The sequence below is a fragment of the Haliotis rufescens genome, unplaced genomic scaffold, assembly GCF_023055435.1.
Source record: "Haliotis rufescens isolate VD_foot unplaced genomic scaffold, xgHalRufe1.0.p SCAF_15, whole genome shotgun sequence".
Lineage (NCBI taxonomy): Eukaryota > Metazoa > Mollusca > Gastropoda > Lepetellida > Haliotidae > Haliotis > Haliotis rufescens.
In genome coordinates this window covers 4,854,863-4,877,710 of record NW_025963835.1, presented here as the reverse complement: position 1 = coordinate 4,877,710, position 22,848 = coordinate 4,854,863, and the positions used below count along the sequence as shown (strand labels likewise).

Here is a 22,848-nt window from a genome sequence, read left to right as displayed (position 1 = left end):
TTTGCCATTGCCTTCATCTACGGTGTCCGGCTACTAGTCACTTCCCTCTCAAAAATAACTTCGTTCAATTGTTCGAATCTCGAATTACGTCATGATTGAAACATACCACGCTTTTTGTAACTGTTCTTTGAGATTTATTTGGTAATACAAACATGCACATCTTTAGGTTGGGTATAAAACATTGCGAAAGGTGAGCGCTATCACTGCTAATATGCTAGATATGCTTTTTTAATTTAGCGTTTTCAGATCCAGACATAGAGCATAGTGTTTTGTTTTTCACACAGAAGTATAACTCAAAAGCCCCAAAAGATCTTCGGCTACTAACACGTTGGATCGCCTTATAACACTGTTAGGACTCCCAAGCGGGAAGCCACGGCCTTCGTGTTGAGGGGGTCTTTATTTGTGCTTTTGAAATAGAAAGAAGAAACCAGTAACATTGACTAAGTTACTTCATATGTGTGTGTGGATGTTTCGTATTATTTTCCACAGTCGAAGCATTATTTAATTTCTGTTATTGGGTCGACAATGGGTAGGATGTGGATGTTGAGATCATTCAATGATTTCACTGAAAATAATTATCATTAACCAGATTTTTACGATAAAATAAGGAATTCCAACGTACGTTTAACCTTTTATGAGCGTTGCCCTTTTTAATGTTTTTGATACCGTTGTCAGTTTTAATGTACATCTTGTTGCAGATGAGATGTATTTGATACGAGAAATCGCCCATGCGACAAATTTCAGCTATGGTGTAACCAATCCCCAAAGGAGAATTCAGCACTAAAATATAACCCGTGAGACCCTTGTCCTAATAGCAATGACCAATGACAGCTCAAGAAAGCAAGAAACCAGGAGAGGCTGATGCTTGATTGACAATATCAACCAAGAAAAGGGAGGAGCTTGATAACATTGTTTGTTTGACCTTATCTTAATTGTTGGTTGAAGAGTAGCTCGCTACATTTGACAGATATTGCCTTTGAGTGGGAAAAGTGTGTACAGAACACCACAGGAGACGGACTGATATGGACGTGTATCTCTAGGTGAGCGGATCAGATTTTTTTGCACAAAACTATGTATGTCCATGTTATCAAATAGACAACTACAAACATGTTTTCCAAGAATGAAATATTTGACACACTATCCTTGTTAGACTGAGTCATTCCATAGTCTTCAATCTTCATATATTCAGATGTAACCACTTAATTGATTGTAATGGTTATCTTTTTTTCAGTGCCTTCAGCGGCGTCAAAATGAGTCTTTTGGGAAGTCTTGCGTTCTTAGCCATCTACCTTTGCCCACATGCAGAAAGTCTCAGTCCTTCTGGGTATGATATCCAGATATCTCTCTCACTCTCCCTCTCTCTCTCTCTCTATCTATCTCTCTCTCTCTCTGAGATAAAAATGAAATATGTCAAAGTTTAAACTTAAATGAAATATATCAAAATGTGCCTTACCCAAACTACCTACATGTCATAAGCATATTTAAAATCTTACCACCGCATATATTGGATATGTGCACAGTGGTAGAATAAATAAAGGCGGACTCGGTTTTGGAGTAATGAACTACAACGAACGTGCGAACAAATGCCAATATTTTCTGTTTCAGCAAGAACGTATGTCATCACACAGTAACAGCCAAGGTGTCATCCCCGGAACAGCACAGGCATCCCTGTCATAACGGGCGTGGGGGCATGTGCACTACATATAGACAAAGGTATGTGCACTATGATGTATTATAAAACTATTGGAGCACATGTTACATCATTTCCCAATCTATTTCACTGAGTAAGTGACCATAGACAATAATCTAACCTGTTGATCGTGACACCACTTCCGTTCTACATGGTAGCGTTTTCCAAATTTGCCTGTCACGCATTCCTTGCTTGATAGTCTTTTGTCATTACGTTTGTATCGCTGTTCTGCAAAGCGTGTAATTGGCTTGTGCAGTCAATGATGGTTGTTTATATCATAATCATATTAAGATTATTTTTGTTTGTCTTGTTTGTATTCCACTGTATCGTAGATTTTAACTATGAAAAAAACATCAACGTCAACACCTTCCAACACAAGTTCTTGAAAGCTTTATTTACAATTCTTTTATGGTATAATTTGCATTATATCATACTGCAATCATGCTATTGATGTCATCATAAATAAAGAGTTCCAATTTTTAAATGTACACAATCTCACAAGTGACAGCAATTTAATTTGTATCCCAATTACACATCAGATATTAGACGTCGAGATACCTTGATTTGCCGTGTGCAGAAATCTGCGAATACATCTGTAATGCCCCATATTCCATAGTATTGTAATTTTTCAGTTATCAATTCATCTATTTGATCATAGCTACTTATTTCCTTGTTTACATATGATAGGTTGTATGTTTACTCCGATAATGTCCACATGGATACAATGTGTGAAACCGAATTCTGTTGTCCTCCGCCGTGACAAGTTATTGCTAAAACGGCGTAAAACCATACTCACTCACACACTCCAATTATGCATTTTGCAGGTATATCATACAATCAAATACAGTCTATGAGTGCTGTCCAGGATGGAAGTCTTCCAACAACATTGACTGCAACTTAGGTATTGATGTATGGCCTTGCGTTTCATATTCCCGCCGCCTACTCCACCAACGACTAAAAATGACCACTGTGTGGTCTGGGCGCCAATGAATCTATTTCATCATTGTAAAAAGACTCCACAGTAAATCGAACGTATAATATTATATACAATCAACTTATGTCCGATTATACAATAGACACACCATGCTCTCTTACGAAAATAGTGTGTGGTAATCCGATAGCAGTGCAGACCCGTCATTCTGTCTTTTTATTTAAAAAAAATGTTTCAAAGAATGTTGATTTCGTTTCATTAGCAACCAGTTTTAGTTTGCTTTCTAGCTCTGATAACATCCGGTTGTGACTATTGTCCTTGTAGTTTCTGTTGTAGTCTATCTTTGATCATATCCGGGAGTGAGTGTTTATAATGTATGGATTTCCAGTAGGTGATCAGATATTACCATAATAGTCATTATGTTACAATTAGGAGATAAACATACTGTGTTTTCAATGTAGAGCTAGGTTACCTGTAGATTTAACCCCGCTAAATTGAATTTGGAACCGAACGCGCAGCGTGAGGTTTCAAATGTTAAATTAAGCGCGGTTAAATATACAGGTAACCTAGTTCTACATTGAAAACACAGTATGTTTATCTCCATTCTACCATGACTAAATAACTGAGTGAAGCGGCATGGGTTCAGTTCAGTGTTTTGAGTGGGTTATCGATCTGAATTACGGAATCACCCAACAAAATATGGTGCTGTATATACTCAAGCAGTTTGTTTACACCGTAATACTTCACTCGAACACATGACAGGCATTGAAAGCATATAGTGAGTGAGTGAGTGAGTTGGGTTTAACGCCGCTTTTAACAGTATTCCAGTCATATCACGGCGTGTCAGCTTAATGTGGGAGAAAAGCCCGAAGTGATGCAGGTCTCAGACGTTTACCACTTTGGTATAACCCACGAGCACGGGTATGGTGCTGACAAACTTAGAAACATGGGGCGAACCGGGATTCGAACCCACAATCATAGGTTTCTGGCGTGCCCAAGGGACGCAACTCTGCACAGCGAATCGCGGCGCCTCAGACGACTGGGCCACCCGTGCCCCCTTGAAAGCATATAAGCACGGCAACCTGGTAAGCTAACATGAGGTGGGCATCCCTAAAGAAAACAAAGCAAGCTTTGCAAGGCTTTCGCTCTACATCGCGCATCACCATTATGACGTCATATCGCTCATAGTGACGCAAAAGATATGACGTCACAGTCGTATATAGAAAAGCGCCAAAATTTCAAGCTCTCTGTTGTCTCCAAAACGTAAATACTTTCCCTTTGTAGATTTCTGTCGTGTTTTTCTGCACGAAATGTATTGCCACACATCCTTTGAATATTGTAGTAACCGCATCTGTGCATTTTGTAACCTGTAATTGTAGATATAGTTATTTAAATATGCCTACCGACAATGACTGAAAATAGTACTATTCTATTAATATTAGCTTCCGCAGTGATGCGGCCGTCAAACCAGCTGTTTCAATCAGAGGGGGTTTATTGTGATTTAATAGCCTCTGACTGACCAATCAGAATCGAGTAAATTCCAAATTCATGGTAGAATGTCCGTTAGTGACTGCTTACATGGTATGGTTCTGAATTGACGTACATGTGGAAGTACCCTGGTGGTGACTGGTTCATTTGTACTCTACAGCAGTAGCTCAAATATGGTAACATTTGGGAGTGACTGATTCTATTGTACGTTCTTGAAGTTAAGATATAAACGACAATGACCACTTGTCGTCTATTTTTATGTGAGTTATAAACATTAAGTACAGCCTCTTAAAGGATGTCAGAAAAAAGTACACGCTTTAAAAAAGAATAGTTACCCGTATTTAAATAATGATGACTCCCGGAACAGAATCCGACAGCGGCAATGTCCATTTTATGAACAGAGCGGTTTTCCCCGTCTTTCCCGCATATTCTCATAATCTTTACGTCGATTCTCTGTATCTTTTCCGATTGTCTCTGTATCCGATTGTCATATCTCTCCCACTTTTGGAAGCGACCGTTCGGTCATTACGTACCTTTACGGTGCCTAGCTCATCTAAAGGGAACAACTTACAAGAAACGGCCCTCTTTAAAATAGCGTCGTCAAAAAATACGACGTCTTCAAGTTGCGAGCGCATGTTCAAATATCCAGAAATTACGTCATGATATAACAAGTTTTGATCGATTTTATCGCGCAGCTCTCTTTAAAGTTGTCAATATAATATAAGTAATTGTTGTATGGATTGTAATAGGCGACCAATGATAAGATCCGGGAGTGATGTCCACGACAATGAATGGCACCTGGTTTTCGTCCAACCATAAGTTATAACATGTTTGCAATAACGAGTTTACATTGTAATGCAAAATGTCATGAATGACATATCTCCCTTCAAGAGAAGATTTCCTCATTGAAACACCATGGTGTTACACTCTTGTCTCCTCCAGCCATCTGTTACGGCAAGGACAACACCAACGGAGCCTGTAACCAGAGAGGAAGCTGCGTTGCACCAAACAGGTGTTCCTGTCACACTGGATATACTGGATCACAATGTGGTAAGCATTTGGTGTTCTTCTCATACTCCGTATATTGAGAGTGAATCTGTTTGGTTTCAGAACGAATAAATGGTCGTGTCACATTTGGTCAGTAATAAGCTGCAATCTTCGTTTTCTGTCAGGTGTATTTGTTAGAGTTAGAGTTTTGCTTATTAGGTGTGGGTCTGACTGCCAGTATTTACGAGAAAGGGTTGTTATCGGTTCCCTGTCAACAGGGTATTGAGGGGTGTGCTGCCTGATAGCGTCGCCAACGTGCCAACTAAAGAGTTACAGTGTATCGTGACACCTTAGGTCCTTAGTGATTCTGCGGTGGGTCGGGTTGCCAGTGTTTGCGTGGATGGGTTGTTATCGGCTCCTTGTCCACTGGCTCTTAAGGTAGTAAGCATTAGGGCTATGCTTCGTCCGTAACGGTCATAATGTGGGTAGTTTCAAGTCTAACACATATTGTCAGAGCAATATCTACATGTTTTAATGTCACATAAGGTTGTGTGAGGTGAAATGATGTTTCACGCCGCGTTCAAGATTATTGCACTTATATTGCGACGTGCATGCACGTGTGCCTGCCTGTGTGACTGGTTGTCCATTCTAATGCCGATTTTGTGGTGCTAGCCCACTGAGTTTAACATCAATACCCCACTGAGAAACAGTATACTGACTCCGGGCTGACCGGTCCGTATTTTAGCCCCTTAAAGCCGAGCGTCAGACAGGGTAACAATACGTAACGCATTTTGGTATGACGCGGCCGGGGATCGAACCCCCTTCTGCTTTCCTGGCTGACGCTCTACTACTAGACCACAGAGGCGGTCTCGTGTCAAATGAAGTATGCTTGATCTTAATGTGGTGATCGTGAGATATAGTACATGTGTTTGTTACTCTGAGTATACTAGCGAAATGTGTGGAGGCGATTGGCACTATCTGGGCAGTAAATATTTGACAACGTGCGATAGCCGTGCATGCTGGAATTGGTCAAAGTGGTAACTAAGTGATATTCGCGTTATTTCATTTTGTGCATTTTCCCTACATAACAATGACTTCAGAATTTAATTTGTTTCAACATTTGTGAAGTCATTAAAGTGAATTCACCTGTGTTGCAGAAAAATGTCTTGATGCTCGTGCAGATCCTGAACATTCCATCTGGTGGCACACAAACAGCCATCCGGACTGCGCTCGTAAGTATCCTGATATTAACATACGATTGTACAAACACATACATGTATCACATAAAAAATGACACGTAAATCTCTGTACGCATAAGAAATGTAACCTGTAACAGTTTAGGCCCTGTCGAAGTTGAATCAACAAAAATATATACCATATAAACTGGAACTTCAATCTTTTTCATAATTTTGAGTGAGTGAGCGGGGATGGTTTTAAGCCGCTTTTAGCAATATTCCAGCAATATCACGGCGGGGGACGCCAGAAATCATAATGCTGAGAAACGTTGTTGTTTGTTTTGTCAGTGACCTGTTCGTGGAAGAACCAATGGTGTTGGCCTGGGGACTGCCTAGACAGAAGATTGAGGACATCCTGTAAATGTCGGAACGGCTTTGTGAAGCATGATGGAGGTTCCAGATACACAAAGTGTGACCGTGAGAGGAATACGTGTTTTCCAAATACAATGTAAAAACTATGTTGACAGTTATTATGAGAGTTATATAAAAATGGCACACGTGCCTTCATTTTCATGTTTGTCTGTTCAACGCATATATATATATGATGTTCCAAATATTTGTATCATATCCCCGTTTATATATATGCCTATTAAAATAAAGTATGGGGTTCGTGAATCTGGAATTAATCAACATGATGCATGTGAGCGACTATGAAGTGCAGACATGATATCTTATTTACAGTTGTTGAGAAGCCCCAACTTCTAACGTGCCACATTGGGATGATCGATGCACACCGCAGCGTGAGAAGCTCCACACATGGCTCTCACTCTGGATGCCAGTATGAATCGGACACATATGTCAACTTGAATCCCATATCTGTAAACCTTCAGTTCAACGCAAAGTTAGATAATATTGACATCAGACATCCCCCAAACTACATCTACCAGCAACGATACGGAATAGTTGCTTCGACGGCGACACTGAAGAAGGTTTCTATTACTGGTACAAGTGTTTATCATTTTAACTGTATGTGATATTCCAAATAATTTTATCCAATGAATCTAAATAATACTTTCGGAAACACTCTCATGATTTTAAAACAAATGATGTTCTCCTTCATAAGGTTAACGCTGTGTTCGTATTTCGTTGGACACATATAGAAATGAGCATTAACAAATTTACGCTTGACCAATTTCATTAACAGCATACGATTGTGTTTCATTTCAGACTGAAATGAATTTGTACCTACACGAAATAATTAATGGCACTAATTGTAACAATGCCTAATATTCATGTGGTCCCATATCCACTAATTATTACCGCAAAAACTGAGTACATATATTGATTTGCATTAATATTTATTCTCCAACAGGACTTGAATCCAGCCTTTCCACAGTTACATTGTCCGGCGGAAATGATTGCTCAAAAGCGCTTGGGAGCACGTCGCCCTCTCAATCCTTGACATGTTCACGGACTGTATCAGTACCAACAGACATGTATGATGGAGAAAGGTAAAAACACATGAGAAAACCACATATGAAATGCTCATCTTTTTCTTTACATATACAAAAGGGAATTTGTTTAAGGGAATTTGGCCAAAGAAGTTTACTTAAGCTTTAAATATATTGAGGATCTGATATGGTTGATATCGCCAATTCCCTTCCACCGATTTACTCGCAAGAACCAGTAATAAAAGAGACAACATTCAAGCCCTTGTGAATCTTTCAAAAACATTTATGGTATAGGAACATTTGGACGCACGTGTTACCAAAATTATGTTCGATTGACATTGCTCTTCGGATATGTACCATATGCATTAATAATTACATATCAAAACCTGTCGGTGATGAATAGTACAGTAACTAGATTATCACAGATTTTTTTTTCAACTACTATTGGAGCATTGACAGTTTGCAACATCCTTAAACATTACAATATAAAACCGGGATATAGATCGCCAGTAACCAATGGTAGAGGACTTACAGTACTTCTGCTACCTGCATGGTACCACAATCATATTTTCACTGTCCCGTTAGTGGCTGGCGATATTGAGAAATTTTAGCCAACATTTTAATGACAAATATTCTACGTTTTCATCAATGGAAGGCTTTGACAACATAATACGCAAACACGTAAATTCATCACTAATTGATAGTGATTCATAAATACAAGGTATACTCGGACTCTATGGCAATCGCTTTTGTTGCATTTATTTATATTCCTTATAAATCTTTGTATTTCGTCGTATTACTGATAATAACTTTTGCAGAGCCATAAATGTAACACGTGAGGCTTTCAGCTATTATCATGTATGTGTCATGCATCTCCTGAAATATATATTCACAGATATTGATGCTAACAGATTTAACGTTAATGTGGAAAAAACGTTTCGTGATGTGATTAAATAAAAAACCGACAAAAAACAATTGCATAATCATAAGAAAGATCAGTATTTCAAGGTCCACTTTTAATTTCCCCCTAGGAAGCAATGCTTAAAATGTATTCATAGTGACAAGAGTTGTACATTTTCTGGGGTGTTCTCAAATACATGTTTATGTTATTCAGGTTGTGCATACAGTTCTCGGCTACTGGAGGGGGGTTCTTCAGGTATCAAGACTTTGATAGACACCACATAGGAACACAGACTTACACTCCACAAACGTCCAGCAAACATCTCTGTTTCCGGTATGATATGAGTAAACCCGTACACTGCTCCAAGCTCAGAACAGGGCATTGTTCCTCACAGCCACTAGAACTATCAACCCGCGTAACGCATACAGGTGTGTCACAAACAAAATTATATATTAACATCAGCTTTCATTTGACTTTATTTAACCTTGAAGAAGTTTCATCCTTTACTCATTCTTGAAGCTTAATGTGTCTATCATTACACTTGTGTATCACGAACGTGTTTTTCATGCACTTGTCCTGTTGTAGGTGTGCTCAATGTAAAAACCTCTGGTTGGACAGATCCATTACCACATGGTGGAATGTCTGATGCAGTGTCTGGCTTGAAATACACGAAAATATAACATTGTTATATATTAAAATCAGGGTTCATTGTAATATATTTAACCTTGAAGATGTTTTCATTCTTTACTCATTCATGAAAAAGCTTACTGTATCTTTTATTAACTTGTGTATCAGGAACGTGTTTTTTTTCATGTAATTGTCGTGTTGTAGGTGTGCTCAATGTAAAAACCTCTGGCTGGACAGATCCTTTGCCACATGGTGGAAAAGCGGATGCAGTATCTGGATTGAAACACATTAAAATACAGATTCTCAACACTGTACAGAATGGAAATATGATCGACGTCTTACACACGCCGCTGAAAGGTTTGGATCTAACGTACAACACGTTTGTGTTGGACAAATCTATTCACCTCCCCAACAAACATGGCCTATATGCTGTTATTCTGGAGGTTCACGACAAGGCTGGAAACATCCAATCAGTCAGACGTTTTGTACTGTATGAGAAATCCTCCAAATTGATGACAAATCCAGCAAAACCTCTTCAAGGTGTATCAGCAACACAGAAATCTCACTACAAATGGCAGACTAACCTTGGGCCAATGTGCATAGACTGGAAAGGCCGTTACTACAATGATGAAATGATGGCCAATAACCCTTTGGGGCCAGTCCGTCCCCAGGCAGGAGTGGAACCTGAATATGACCAAACTACTGGAACCCTGCCTATTTATGGGACTCCCAATGTTGATGGCATCGTTCAGGCAGAGTATTCTGTCTCTGTCAACCAGGGTGCTAAATCACACTGGGCATTGGTTCCCCACTTCACCAAACAGTTACTCTGCATCTCACCCAAGCTGATTGATGGTCAAACGTACGATATCTCACTAAGGATGAAAGACTTTGTTAACAACTCCGTGGAGGAATCGGTACGGGTTCACATTGACTCTACTGTTCCTGACATATCAAACATGTGGCTCGTGAAGGATGGAAACAAGCAGGTTTATGTCCACGACAGTCTCGACCTTTCTACAATGGTGTTCCACTTTGATGTCATCGACCCTGACAGTGGCGTCGAATTTGTGGAGTGGTATCTTGGCATCAAAGACTCATCAGAAGACCTTGGCCATGGTGTGTTGCCAGTGCAGAAACTAAATGGACAGGTAAAGATTGTATATCATCTTTCATGTGTCGTATGACAGAACAGTGCGCTTGCAGCAATTGGTCATGAAATGGTACGTTGCTAAAATGTTCGAGAAAGTATCTCGTTTGGTTTCCTCCAGTGCACCATGGAACGTTATATGTTAAAAAGAACCTTTTGACTATATGAACAAAAAAATAATTTACATATCTGTCATTTGTATCCTCTTTTGTAGGCATGTGCATCCTATTTCGACTGCTACTGTCCTTCCCTTGGAGACTGCCAGTTTCACAACTACACTGTTAAGATGGAAAGTCTGGTGTCCAACAAGATCAATCCTGCTCTCAACAATAAGGCCGTATACTTCACTGTAGTGGCATCAAACGGAGCAAACATGAACAACAGCGACCATCTTGACATCCTTGTCAGATAGTCGAGTCTCTCTCAAATGAAACTCGTATATTAATGAGGATATATCCACTTGTAGCGCCTGGTTGCTTTGCTTTTTGTTGAATTAAAGTAGTGAAATCCCCTAACTTTTCTTCTTACTCCTTTTCTTCTACAGTTTACAAATGTTTGTGCATATATTCAACAAACCGAAATGGTACCTTTAAGTCGAGGCGGTGTGGTGTTGAACAGTCACTATGTTAATCAAGTTCCTGAAATCTAGAATTCTGTAATCAGCCATTCACGAGTGCAGCAGCAAATATTTACAATTGTGAAGTTCGGAGGTTGAGGAGGCATCTTTAATTTGCTAAATGTATGAGAAGGCTCACTTTGGAGGACTGCAGCATTGTTATGAAACTATCCTTTGGATTAGCATGAGTGAAGACATTGAAAAGTGGGATAAAAATTCTATCCAACTTGGGTGGCCTTCTCCCAAATACATATATTCAGACATTGATTCTTTAATATATACATCAGATTATAAAGTTACAAACATAAATATATCTACGTGAAAAAATGAGAACATTTTATAAACATGTTTCAAAGTAGAACATAAACATACATAAAATACAGGAGAATCCTCACCTTAATCCAACCTTACATTAATCCAATCACACACCAAATAGCACTGCTGACTAGAGTACTTCCGCTAAAACAATACATAAGCGCTGGCTCGTGTCGGCCTTTGACGTAGTCGCAAAGAACAAAGACACCATGTTGTGTGTGTGGTGTCTGTCTGTGTGATCACTGATGAATATCATAGGTGTTGTGATTGAATGCAGTGACAATGACGTGTACACAATAGCTATGAAAGGTGGCATACTGGGTTTGATGTTTGTGCTACAGCATTGTACTCAACTGAAGACGTTGTCACTTACAAGAACATTTCATTTCGCCAGGCTGTGCAGTTAGAATCCAATTATGGAGGACAAGGTTTCACCCAGTGTAACTGTGCTGGTACAAAGAAATGTCAGACCAACAGATGTAGATGTTTCAAGGCTAAGCTGCTTTGTAACTGAAGGTGCCACTCAAAAACTAAATTGTTCTTGTTTGTTTATCTTATGTTTGATGTAGCATTGTTTTGATTGCAGTGAAGACTAATTGTTAAGTTAAGTGAAAGGTATTTGTTATCATGTCAAATAAATTTGTCTTCTCATAAATAATTTGTTTGTTTTTTTTATCAAATTTGGCCAAAAAAGAGCTTCAAAAGTAATTTCAGGGAATATGTCTAAAAAACTTGATGTTAAATCAGGGAATATGTATAATACCTGAAAAAAATTGGGATTATGTATATTCCCTGAGTGAATCAGACATTATATATATTCCCTGAATATTTCAGGGATAATACATATTCCCTCATTATACATATTCCCTGGAACACATATATGAACACAATATACTTGTACACACACATACATACACAAATACATAAACACAGCCACACATGCATACCAACACATATAATCCATCGATCCATCCATCGATCCATCCATCGATCCATCCATCCATCCATCCATCCATCCATCCATCCATCCATGCATGCATGCATGCATGCATGCATGCACATACATACATACATACATACATACATACATACATACATACATACATACATACATACATACATACATACATACATGGGGGCACGGGGGGCAAGTCGTCTAAGGCGCCGCGATTCGCTGTGCAGAGATGCGTCCCTTGGGCACGCCAGAAACCTATGATTGTGGGTTCGAATCCCGGTTCGCCCCGATTATGTTTCTAGGTTTGTCAGCACCATACCCGTGCTCGTGGGTTTCACCGAAGTGGTAAACGTCTGAGACCTGCATCACTTCGGGCTTTCCTCCCACATTAAGCTGACACGCCGTGATATGACTGGAATACTTTTAAAAGCGGCGTTAAGCCAAACTCACTCACACTACATACATACATACATACATACATACATACATACATACATACATACATACATACATACATACATACATACATACATACATACATACATACATACATACATACATACATACATACATACATACATACATACTTCAACAGATATTGTTGGAAACCTCTTTGTGTAGGGTCACATTATATTTTAGCAGTGAGCAGCACGTCGGTCGACGTCAATAATGACCGTTGTATTATGTATTAATGCGCCACTGCGATCACGAGAATAGACAAAATGTATCTTAAAAAGTTGGGATTTTAGGGTGTTTAAGAAACAGATTACTGCACTCCTGTCTGTCAGATACCATTTATCTTACAACTCGTTGTTTCAAAGCGTATTTCACTCGCTTTCGCTCGTTAGATACGTTCAAAAACAACTCGTCGTAAGATAAATGGTATCTAGAAGGCACTCGAGTAGTAATCTTTATATCTCACAACTCACAGCTCACTGGTCTGCCCCTATGGAGACTGCTGTTCGCTTGTTTCTTCTGTGTTTGCTTTGCCGTGAACTCCATAACATCAATTAACTATTAAAATAAGTGAACTCCTGTATTTCTTCATATATAATGTCTATCAAATAATCCCATAGGTAGTTTTGTAATTTCAAATGTAGATGTGATCTTATCTCAGATTGTTCCAATTATTTTTCCATCAAAGTAGATCATTTAATAACAATTATTCATTTTTGTAAGAATTTTTACAAATGTGCATAAATCTTTCTAAATCTTTATTTCTAAAATTTACATATACATTTTCAACTATTTGTTGATGGCTGAATGTCAAAATTATTTATTTGTTATATTTAGGTATATATACCAAATTGTAGCAATTCGCACAATTTGGTATATATGGATACATGGAATTTGATGATGCTGGATATGCTTACCCTTTTTGCGAACACCTGGTGTCATCACAGATTTTCAGTGATCCGTCTATATAGTTTTCACCGGTATTTTGCCAATGGAATCTGTTCCGTTGGATAATTGGGACTGGTTATTGTGTGGTGCAAGTGTTTTATATTCGAATGAATATATAGATATATAACATGTTTTTTTGAAAGAACTGTGAATAACAATTCCAATTCCATATGAACAAAAGAACGTATTCGAGTTCATTGCAACTTCTTGGATTTTCATTTTCACAGAATGTCTTTGGAAATCTTGCAGTACTACAATTCAGTAGAAAGAATGTGATCGATCTTACGGCATGATACATGTAGGTAGTTTGGGTAACATGAGATCCTTACATTTATTGCTTTCATTTAACAAAAAGACTGCCACTAAATATAAATGTATCTAAAATACATACGGATATATTTCATTTTATATATACCTTGATATGTTTCATTAGTATCTGAGAGAGACAATTAGATAGCATACCCAGTTGTCCTGAAACTTTCTGCATACGACCAATTGTGTATGGTTTAAAATGCAAGGCTACCCCAATGTATCATGACTGCTGAAGTCACTGACAAAAGAGACAACAATAATGACTGAATATATGAAGGTCGAAGGCAAAGTTGAATAAATGTTTTTAAGATTGATTATCCAAACTCTTATCGTGCAGACACGAAAAGTGTATCACATATTTTAATAGGGACACTCAGGAAAAACCTGCTAACAAATGTTTGATAACATCGAGATACACAACACACTGTACAATAAGAATAAAATCCTTTTAACTGGCGATACACGTCTAAGTCAATAGACCTCCCGTTGTTATCTGCACTTGCGTTAACTTCTAAAAGGCAATACCTTTCCCCTGTGTCGAACTACGTGTACACCTCAACCAACCTTTAAGGTACAACTATGAGTAAAGGGATTTTATTAACGCAACAAAAGCACAAAACCCCACGTCACGAAGTGGCATGCTAGTACTCCCGATCAACATGTACTGGTGCTGCTCTCTGTGGCGGTATTATGTGTGATCCACTATTCATGGTTATTGAATGGAATATATTGGATCTGAAGTGGTATGGACGGCCCACCTTAGTGACACTTAAGTGACGGTATAATCAGTAGAATCAACGGACGTGGAGAGCAGGGCTGAGTACAATTTGCTCTTTAGAAAGCCGTGTGATCCATTTGTTTCTCAAGATGATGATCTTATTGCAAGGAAAGGCAAAAGTAATAAGACAAATACTAAATGAACACAGCTATTTTGCCTTTTAACAATAACATCAGAACATGATGTCTGTTGAATATTTACCTTAACATGTACAATAGTGAGAGAGTGAGAGTAAAATTTAAAGTACTACAGTATTTCAGTCATATCGTGCCTATCACAAGAGGTACACTACTAATATCTTAAAACCTGTCAAGGATGGACTATATTTTAGATTATCGCACAGTTTATTTAAAACTCGTATATAGCAGTAACACGTGATGACTATTATTTAACAGAACAATATAAAAACCGGATTAGAGATCGCAAGCAATCAAAGTACACCCCCTTTTAGTATCAATTAGTTTCTAATTAGGTGCCATCAATTTATGGATCTTTACACAACACATCAACAGATTTTAAGCCAATGTTTTTTCAAAAGCTAATGATGTTGCGCTGAAATATATATCCCCTGTGATGGAGAAACAAACACAGTCAAGCATGACCTCATGTGAATAACTAGTATATCTAGTAGGGCCAATATCACATGACTGTAAAATGATCGTTTGAAATCTGGATTGACAACCAAAGCAGATATAACGAACAGTTCGTTTATTTTGATGTACGAGTAATTTGTTAAAAACATAAATTGCGTTAGATTTCTTCTGTAACAGTGTATGCTGCATTAGCTGCAGCATCAGCCATTAGGTCCGCAATGGCCAGGTAACCAACAGATGACAATGTCGCCAGTAGCAAGATTATTAGATAATTCAACAATTTCCTGTATTTTCCCGTGGTGTTGGTTTTGATTGGTTGTCACAAACAGTTGGAGATAAAAAAAAAACATGCTTATAAAGGATGTTGAAGGTTTGTGCTATAAATATGCTTCATCAAAACTGGATAACTACTATTAATAAGATATTAGTTTGTTAGAACCAGAAAGTATCTTCATGCATTTACTGAAGTAAAGCTTCGAAATATTTTAGGGACATTTAGAGGGAGACTATTATTATAATGAAGGTACATGTACATTTGTAGGTGGCAAAACAATGACACATGCATGAGAAATGTTCTTATATGTAATCGAAGTATAAAGGATGATTATTATATTAGACTGGTATGTGCTACTGTTCATGCTCTTTAATTTGATTTAAATATCTACCAATGATAATTGTCATTAATGTAAATATGCATACATTTAAAAAGATAATTGCCACAAACGATACAGAACAAGTAAAAAAACACTATGCCTGTTATTTTTCATGCGTAAGAAAGTATGTGTAAAATTGTGTATATTGTCATTCCCAATACGTCTAAATTGGTATTTGCATATGAGCTTATGGCCGTCGTGCTGAATAAAGTATTGACTGATTGAAGTAAAAGTTAAAATGTAAAAATGTAAAAATGTTAATAAGGATTGTTTTAATAGCCTGAAGTCACGAAATAGAGTCTGAAAATATTATATACTGCTTATTTTTAGGCAGTTTGTTTATATACTTTAGAGCTGTTAAAATGGCATTTGCTTCTGCTGTGAAATTGGAACTGTTATCATCAGTTATTTGGATGATATAGTCCTGAATTCAAAGATAGTGACGCTTGGAACTGCTTCACTATCCGTGGATCCATCTGTAAATACAGTTTTGTATGTATTGTATTAAAATGTACAAAAGGCATATAGTTGTGTGGATGTCAAGATTCCAAATCAGATATATTGGGACTTTTCAGTTAATCACGTTATTCAGCGTTTAGATAATGATTTAAACAAGCATGTATTAAATCAGATTACGTATGTATTTATTGTGGCGGTATTGTACGTCTCCTAGCCAGGTATGAGTTACTGATTATACGTATATATCAACAACCCTGGGTGTGACAAATTGTTTCGCCTCCAAGGTGTGTATTGAGTGCCTGTTATCTGTTCACGTGATTCGTTTAACAGAGGCAAAGCCTTGACACGTTAAGCCAATCACCGCATCCAGCCGATTTGATTTTGTCTGAAGGACGGCATGTCCTTGTCAAACATAAATCACGGCGATTTAGACTGCTAACTGCGGATTTCGCCCTATCACTGCCCTGAACACAACAGTAAAACTTTCACCCTGTTTGCTGACGCTGATAAGATTTTTTTAAGGCTGAGAGCGGGCTCACTGTATAAAGCATTCGTCGAAACGTTTTATGTTGCAGTCATACTGACTCTTTCAATCGCCACATTTCACCTCTGACCAGCAGCCATGTAAGACGCTGTAGACAACAGAATGGTCAACTCACACTTGTGTCTTGTTCTGCTTGCGTTGGTGTCCTGTGCTGCAGGCTCGCCGTTTGAAGATGGACACAAGCATTACTTCACCTACTTCTCCAAGTCTCAAGTTCTCGGCCTTCACAACTTGTCAACGATCATAAAGGTAACTTGTGGTGGTATATACCTAAGAAAATAAAGAAATGTCTATAAAATGTCAAAACGTCAGAAAAAAACTTCCCTGAATGTAACCTATTGAACTAACGAGTCACAATATCACTTCGTGACATAATGAATAATTTGTGAAATACAGTATTGTTCTGATATAAGATTCACTTAACCGGCCAATAAGCTTGTGGAGTTTGTGCAAACAATGGTTGTCTTACTCTTCAATCACCATGCGCAACATCCAACATGTATAGATATTGAAATGTTGTGTTGCGTACCTGAATGGGGCGATTCCTGGTCAATGGCCCGGAGTAATACCTATTTTAACGAATCTCGGACATGTAATATCCCTTTCATTCAGTTTCTTTGCAAAGAGTTATCGTCTAGGTCCGAACCAACAAAGTTTCATTGTTTATTTTACCCGTTTTTGTTCTGTGTCAAAATACGATTATTATCTTGGATCAACTGAACCATTCCGTAGCCTCGCCCATGTACAAGCATAGATTACTGGAGACATTTCGAAGAGCCCTCATGGAGGATTATCTATGCTCATATGAACCTTCACTTGTTGTCCATCCTCTGTTGTGCGATATTTTAATAAAGCAAAACAATTTCTCAATGACAGTTTCGGTAAACAGGGTTTCCAGAATCTCAATCCCATTTCGAACATCGTCAACACCGCAAGAAAATAAGATATGTTGAAAATGTAATGAATATTCATTTTCGGTAATTTGTGCAGTGAGGTACGATGGCCCTGTGGACTAGGTCGACGGAAGTTGCATCCCTCAAACCTGTGGTCGTAGTTTCGGGCCCCAGACCAGTCGTTTACCCATTTGAACAATTCACAGCAAAGACCATACACCCGTTGGTAGGCTTGACAAACCAACCTTGTTTTAACTGGGAAATATAAAACTTTCAGTTCCACGTGACCCCCGTGAACCATTCCGACCATGGCAGCATGAACCTCCTTATGGTAGACAGCTTTGTACAACATTCAGACCAAGGATATGGTGAATATGTCTTGAATTATTCCACGATTTGAATACAAACCTGTAGATTTGATTACTACATGTAGTATTTGTTTTGCAATCATTTTCACTCTTTAAAGGGAAAGAGTCCTGACTACACCTTGCTGAAGATCAAAGTAACATTAGATGATTGATGTAAACGCAAATGATGCATAATAATTCATCATATATGTCTATTCCTAACTTACATGTAACTTTCACTTTCCCCTAAATGGCGTGCATATGGTGATTGTTAATATTATGATGATGTTATTTTCAGTGGACAACAACCCTAAACATTGGGACCTGACACGGAAGTAAGTTATTATTAAACACAAACGACGTTTAACCATCGCTTAAAACTGTTACTGACAGGATGCGAATACACATTGTTTGGTAATGTGCATCTCATGTTTTTTCAACGTTTTTAAATCTTATCTCATAAACATTACCTCATCCACAACTTCGTTCTGTTACAGCTTCCTGTTCCACGTGGGCGGGGCTGGAGCAGTGACACAGATCTTTCACCACCCGGAGGAGGTGCACGAGGTGGTGACCCTGAAGAAACTACTGGCCGGAACACTGTCCATGTATAACAAGGTGCGGTACCACACAGTGTCAGACAGCAATGGTTGTAAAGCAATGTATTTACAATAATACACAAAAGACTTTGGAACATGCGTCCTTCTTCTCTGTCTCAATGGTGCTATTAAATCTAGTGTATCATTATGAATGTAATATACAATATACAAAAAAATAGAATCTGTACTTTCGAGTTACTGCAGCAACAATTAATCAGCACTGACTAATGCATTCTATATATAAATTTGCACATGCAAGTATTAACGTGTAGTATGGTTTTTTTAAGTACACGTTGAATGGAACAATCATAATTCTGAGAGTGATGTCTAAAGGTTATTGTCAGTAGAATGTTAGTTCCTGGTATTTGTAATTTATTTACTTCCAGCGCTCTTCGAAGTCTAAATGGAAATACAGGGACTGGGAGACAGACCAGCATGGTACCACAACTTCGTTCCATAGCTTGTTTAAGTTTGAGTGACTGAGTGAAAGAGTACAGGTTTATGCCAATCTTTTACACCATTACAAGAATGTGAACCATTATACCTATGCGAGGAATCGAACGAGGGCCTTCTGTGTGACCTCACCTCCTCCGATTTGAATGTTTGAAAATTGAAACGTATGTGAAATATACAAATTACTTGTTACTTTTGTTACTTTAAGTTTGATCCTTCCAGCATGTTACGTTTCGTTTTCAAAGGGAAGTTACTCCACACTTATTCCGGTAAAAGATTGCCGACCGGAAGTGTGATGAGCAGACGACATAACAGCACAGCCGAAACACACAGACTGCACGAAAAGGTACCAGTTAATTGCCAGCCGACGGCATCAGCCCTCCCATACCCGCACTTCATTGTCCATCACTGGACCAATGAAACTATATTATTTCATGATTGGTCCAATTCATTGTGCATGATCTTAGTAATTGGTCAAATTTCAGGAAATACCTGTCCTTTATTATTGAGTTTCTTCTTTCTCAGACTGTTGAATATGACCGCAGAGGATTCATAAAACAGATCAAGTGTAAGGACACCATCAGACTCAGAAACCAGCCTGCCCCGTCTCACACGTATGTAGTTTATATTAATATCTTAAACATATTTGTGTTTGTATAGTCATAGTAATGGTTGCTGCCATCATTTGGGGACTGCAACTTCTACCTTTTCATTTGTCAAAACATTGTAATTGCATTAACAAGCTTATTACAATTTATAAAGCCAAGATACAATTGACAGAAAAACAGGTCTTATGCCTTTGTGTAATGTTACAAGCACTTCAATTATTTGAAACATATTTACTTGGAAAGGATGACAAGGGATTGATATCTCCATGGATAAGGCTCTATCCGTATATCGACGAAATGTATGTACATGGAAACTGACTCTCAGTTCAGAGTTTGGTTTTATTTCTTTGGTTTATATGTTCATCAAATATTGCAGCTCCGAGGATATGGAGAATGTTGTCATAGTTTCACCGGATACCGGAGGTGAGTATGATAAGATACGGTCAGTGCATCTACTGTAAATAACCAAATTGGTATATCATACTTTTGAGTTGTTCGATGTTAATGTTTGCACTATCGTGATGAGGGAAAGAAGAGAAAGCGTATGATAATTGATAGCACATATCCATCGATAATGCATTGTTGGATGCATAATTGTTGTAGAATTTCCTACATTGACGTCCACTGCGAGAAGCGTTGTGAAGCTCACAGCTCGCAGGTAAGTTGTGTAACATATATGCAAAAATGATTGAAATTACAATTGTATTAATTAAATAAATTCATTTGTTTCGATTTTCAACATTTTAGAGAAATATTAAAGAAGCCTTACCTTTACATTACCCCAGGCGACTGACTTTCACACAGGCAGTAGTGATGGAAGACTTCAAGGTTGACACACCCCAAGTCAAGACGGTGCGTGAAACAACTTAGACATAAACTGTTTCCGACACCATACCATGTTTTGAGTATTCATTATCCATTAAGTCCGCCCCAACGAACAACAACGTATAATCTCGTAATGTTCACTCGTATGGTCATACAAGTGTGTCTTTTCACTTGCAGCCAGTACCAAAGGAGCAAACACTTAGTGAAGTGAAAGCCGTGTTCAGTGATCTGCTGGAATGCATAAGAGAATATGACAACAAATGTAAGTTTAGTGCTGTACGTTATCTTACTAAGTTTGTTATGAAAAGCAATGACTTTCAGGCACACCAAATAAGGTCGAAGGTAGAAAGGAAGAACAAATGGTATACAAAGGAAATCATATTTACTGTTTACTGATGGGGCACACTTTCAGCAGGTGAGGCAATCAAAATAGCTTTGGGATTTAAATTTTAGTATCTAGTTTTATTCAATCGTTTTGCGGTGACACATGTTTGGATCCAATAACGCTCATCTTGTAAAAAAATGCATGTTGTCCGATGAATCTACTGTTGATTAATCAACTCAATGTATGCATCTTGACTGATTAATAGGCACGGTTGAGTTGGACAATACTGCAAACCATCTGTTTTCAAATTGTTTACAAACCAGATTTAGCTTTAGGATATAGCTTGTTAAGCGACAGTGATAATGCCTGAAAGGTGTCCTGTAAAACCCTTCTCACGTTTGCCAATTCCAGTCACCACTAACAGGACTGTGTGCGTTCAAGACCTTATGCGCCTCTTCAACAACCTGACTCAGGCGGACAGAGTCGCCCTCGGCCACCAGTACCTTGCCAAGTGTGACACCAACGACACTTTGTGTAGAGATGAGAGGTACCTGTTCCTGGACATCCTCTGTCGGAGAGGTGACGAGGACTCGCAGAAACTGGTGTTGCAGTATGTCCTGAACGACCAGGACGCCACGGAGGACGAACTTAGACGCCCCCTTTTCCATTACGTCGTTCTCAAGGAACCTATCCCGGTACGGACACATTTACCGTATCTGATGTCTGCCATCCTTTGAGGTTCTACATGTATAACCCAATGTTCAAGCTGTATGAAGTCTGCCATACAAACCAGTGATTGATATTTTGAACAATACAAAACGCGGTCTGGCTACAATAGTATCGCATTGGCACTATTGCAGCCATACAGTAATAATAATAAAAAGACAGTAAAACAACTAGATTACAACAGTGTTATATGTAAAACTAGAATGTAACCTTAAAATGATATCACTATACATAACAATACGTCATAAACACGGGCTATAGAAACCAAGGTCAGGTAACCATAGTAGGGACCGTGATGAATTTCGGTTGCCCAGCTACCCTCTGGCTACTGGCGATTGTTTGCAAGTTATGCCGAAACTTCGAAAGACATGGACTCTCAGGGGTCTCGGGGTGCCATAACATACAACTAACCAAGTTAACTATCGTGACAATCACAGATTTCTGGGGTCCTATTCCAACCTGGAATCCCCTCAGGGAAGCGAAACGGGAACAAACACATTGATCTTATTTTCATTTGGCTCTTACCTTTAACTCAGTAAGACAATCAAATAACAATGAGCTACAACGTCCGGAAAGTTTGTGAAGAAATAAAATATGAATAAAGCCCTAAACTAAACCAGATTCAATATAAACGTATCAAAACTTAAATATAAGAACATTTGTGTGATGTTATAGCACGCATATCTTTGATTGAATTAGAACATATATTGATGCTGGTGAAGATAAAGATGTTTTGTTTCAGGAAACAGTAACATCCGTTAAACAACTCTGTTTAGATGGTGACTACGAACATATCCGTAAGTGTTCAAGTGTCTTTGCACATTCCTGAAGAAGGGAAACTTGAATAATGTAATCCAATCCAATGTTGTGCATCCTAAATACAGCAGTTGTATTGTCATATTGGTGAGACATTGTAGATGAGGACCTTGCATTGTTTAATATATTAATGGCCTTTGAAGATGGCACTTGTTCTTACCTTGTCTGGCGCTCAGAATTCAGAGCATAAAACAAAGTCTGGCCTTCTCGGAGTACAATGAGTATTA

The 22,848-nt window shown here is 38.4% G+C and overlaps 2 protein-coding genes across 3 annotated transcripts in view; both read left to right on the top strand.

Annotated features, from left to right (window-relative positions):
- Positions 1 to 890: 890 nt before the first annotated feature.
- On the top strand, positions 891 to 11,974 carry LOC124135035. 2 transcript variants are annotated; one of them, XM_048396065.1, is made up of 12 exons: positions 891 to 1,040; positions 1,232 to 1,324; positions 1,606 to 1,713; positions 2,515 to 2,591; positions 5,052 to 5,159; positions 6,254 to 6,328; positions 6,620 to 6,748; positions 7,013 to 7,273; positions 7,644 to 7,782; positions 8,837 to 9,051; positions 9,455 to 10,401; positions 10,615 to 11,974. In XM_048396065.1, exons 2-12 carry the CDS (start codon positions 1,251 to 1,253, stop codon positions 10,810 to 10,812), a joined length of 2,331 nt encoding a protein of 776 aa, XP_048252022.1. In that variant the 5' UTR covers positions 891 to 1,040; positions 1,232 to 1,250; the 3' UTR covers positions 10,813 to 11,974. The 2 variants fall into 2 exon arrangements, with proteins under 2 accessions (XP_048252022.1, XP_046356144.2); XM_046500188.2 differs by lacking the exon at positions 1,232 to 1,324.
- A 5,064-nt stretch (positions 11,975 to 17,038) lies between these two features.
- Positions 17,039 to 22,848, top strand: part of LOC124134971 — a 41,815-nt gene continuing 36,005 nt past the window's right edge. The window contains exons 1-13 of the mRNA XM_046500098.2: positions 17,039 to 17,278; positions 18,200 to 18,290; positions 18,568 to 18,604; positions 18,767 to 18,887; positions 19,255 to 19,306; positions 19,567 to 19,667; positions 19,847 to 19,935; positions 20,306 to 20,352; positions 20,533 to 20,587; positions 20,715 to 20,781; positions 20,932 to 21,016; positions 21,491 to 21,774; positions 22,548 to 22,602. Coding sequence (XP_046356054.2) covers positions 17,132 to 17,278; positions 18,200 to 18,290; positions 18,568 to 18,604; positions 18,767 to 18,887; positions 19,255 to 19,306; positions 19,567 to 19,667; positions 19,847 to 19,935; positions 20,306 to 20,352; positions 20,533 to 20,587; positions 20,715 to 20,781; positions 20,932 to 21,016; positions 21,491 to 21,774; positions 22,548 to 22,602 — 1,231 coding nt within the window. The 5' untranslated portion in view covers positions 17,039 to 17,131. The remainder of the gene's footprint in view (positions 17,279 to 18,199; positions 18,291 to 18,567; positions 18,605 to 18,766; positions 18,888 to 19,254; positions 19,307 to 19,566; positions 19,668 to 19,846; positions 19,936 to 20,305; positions 20,353 to 20,532; positions 20,588 to 20,714; positions 20,782 to 20,931; positions 21,017 to 21,490; positions 21,775 to 22,547; positions 22,603 to 22,848) is intronic.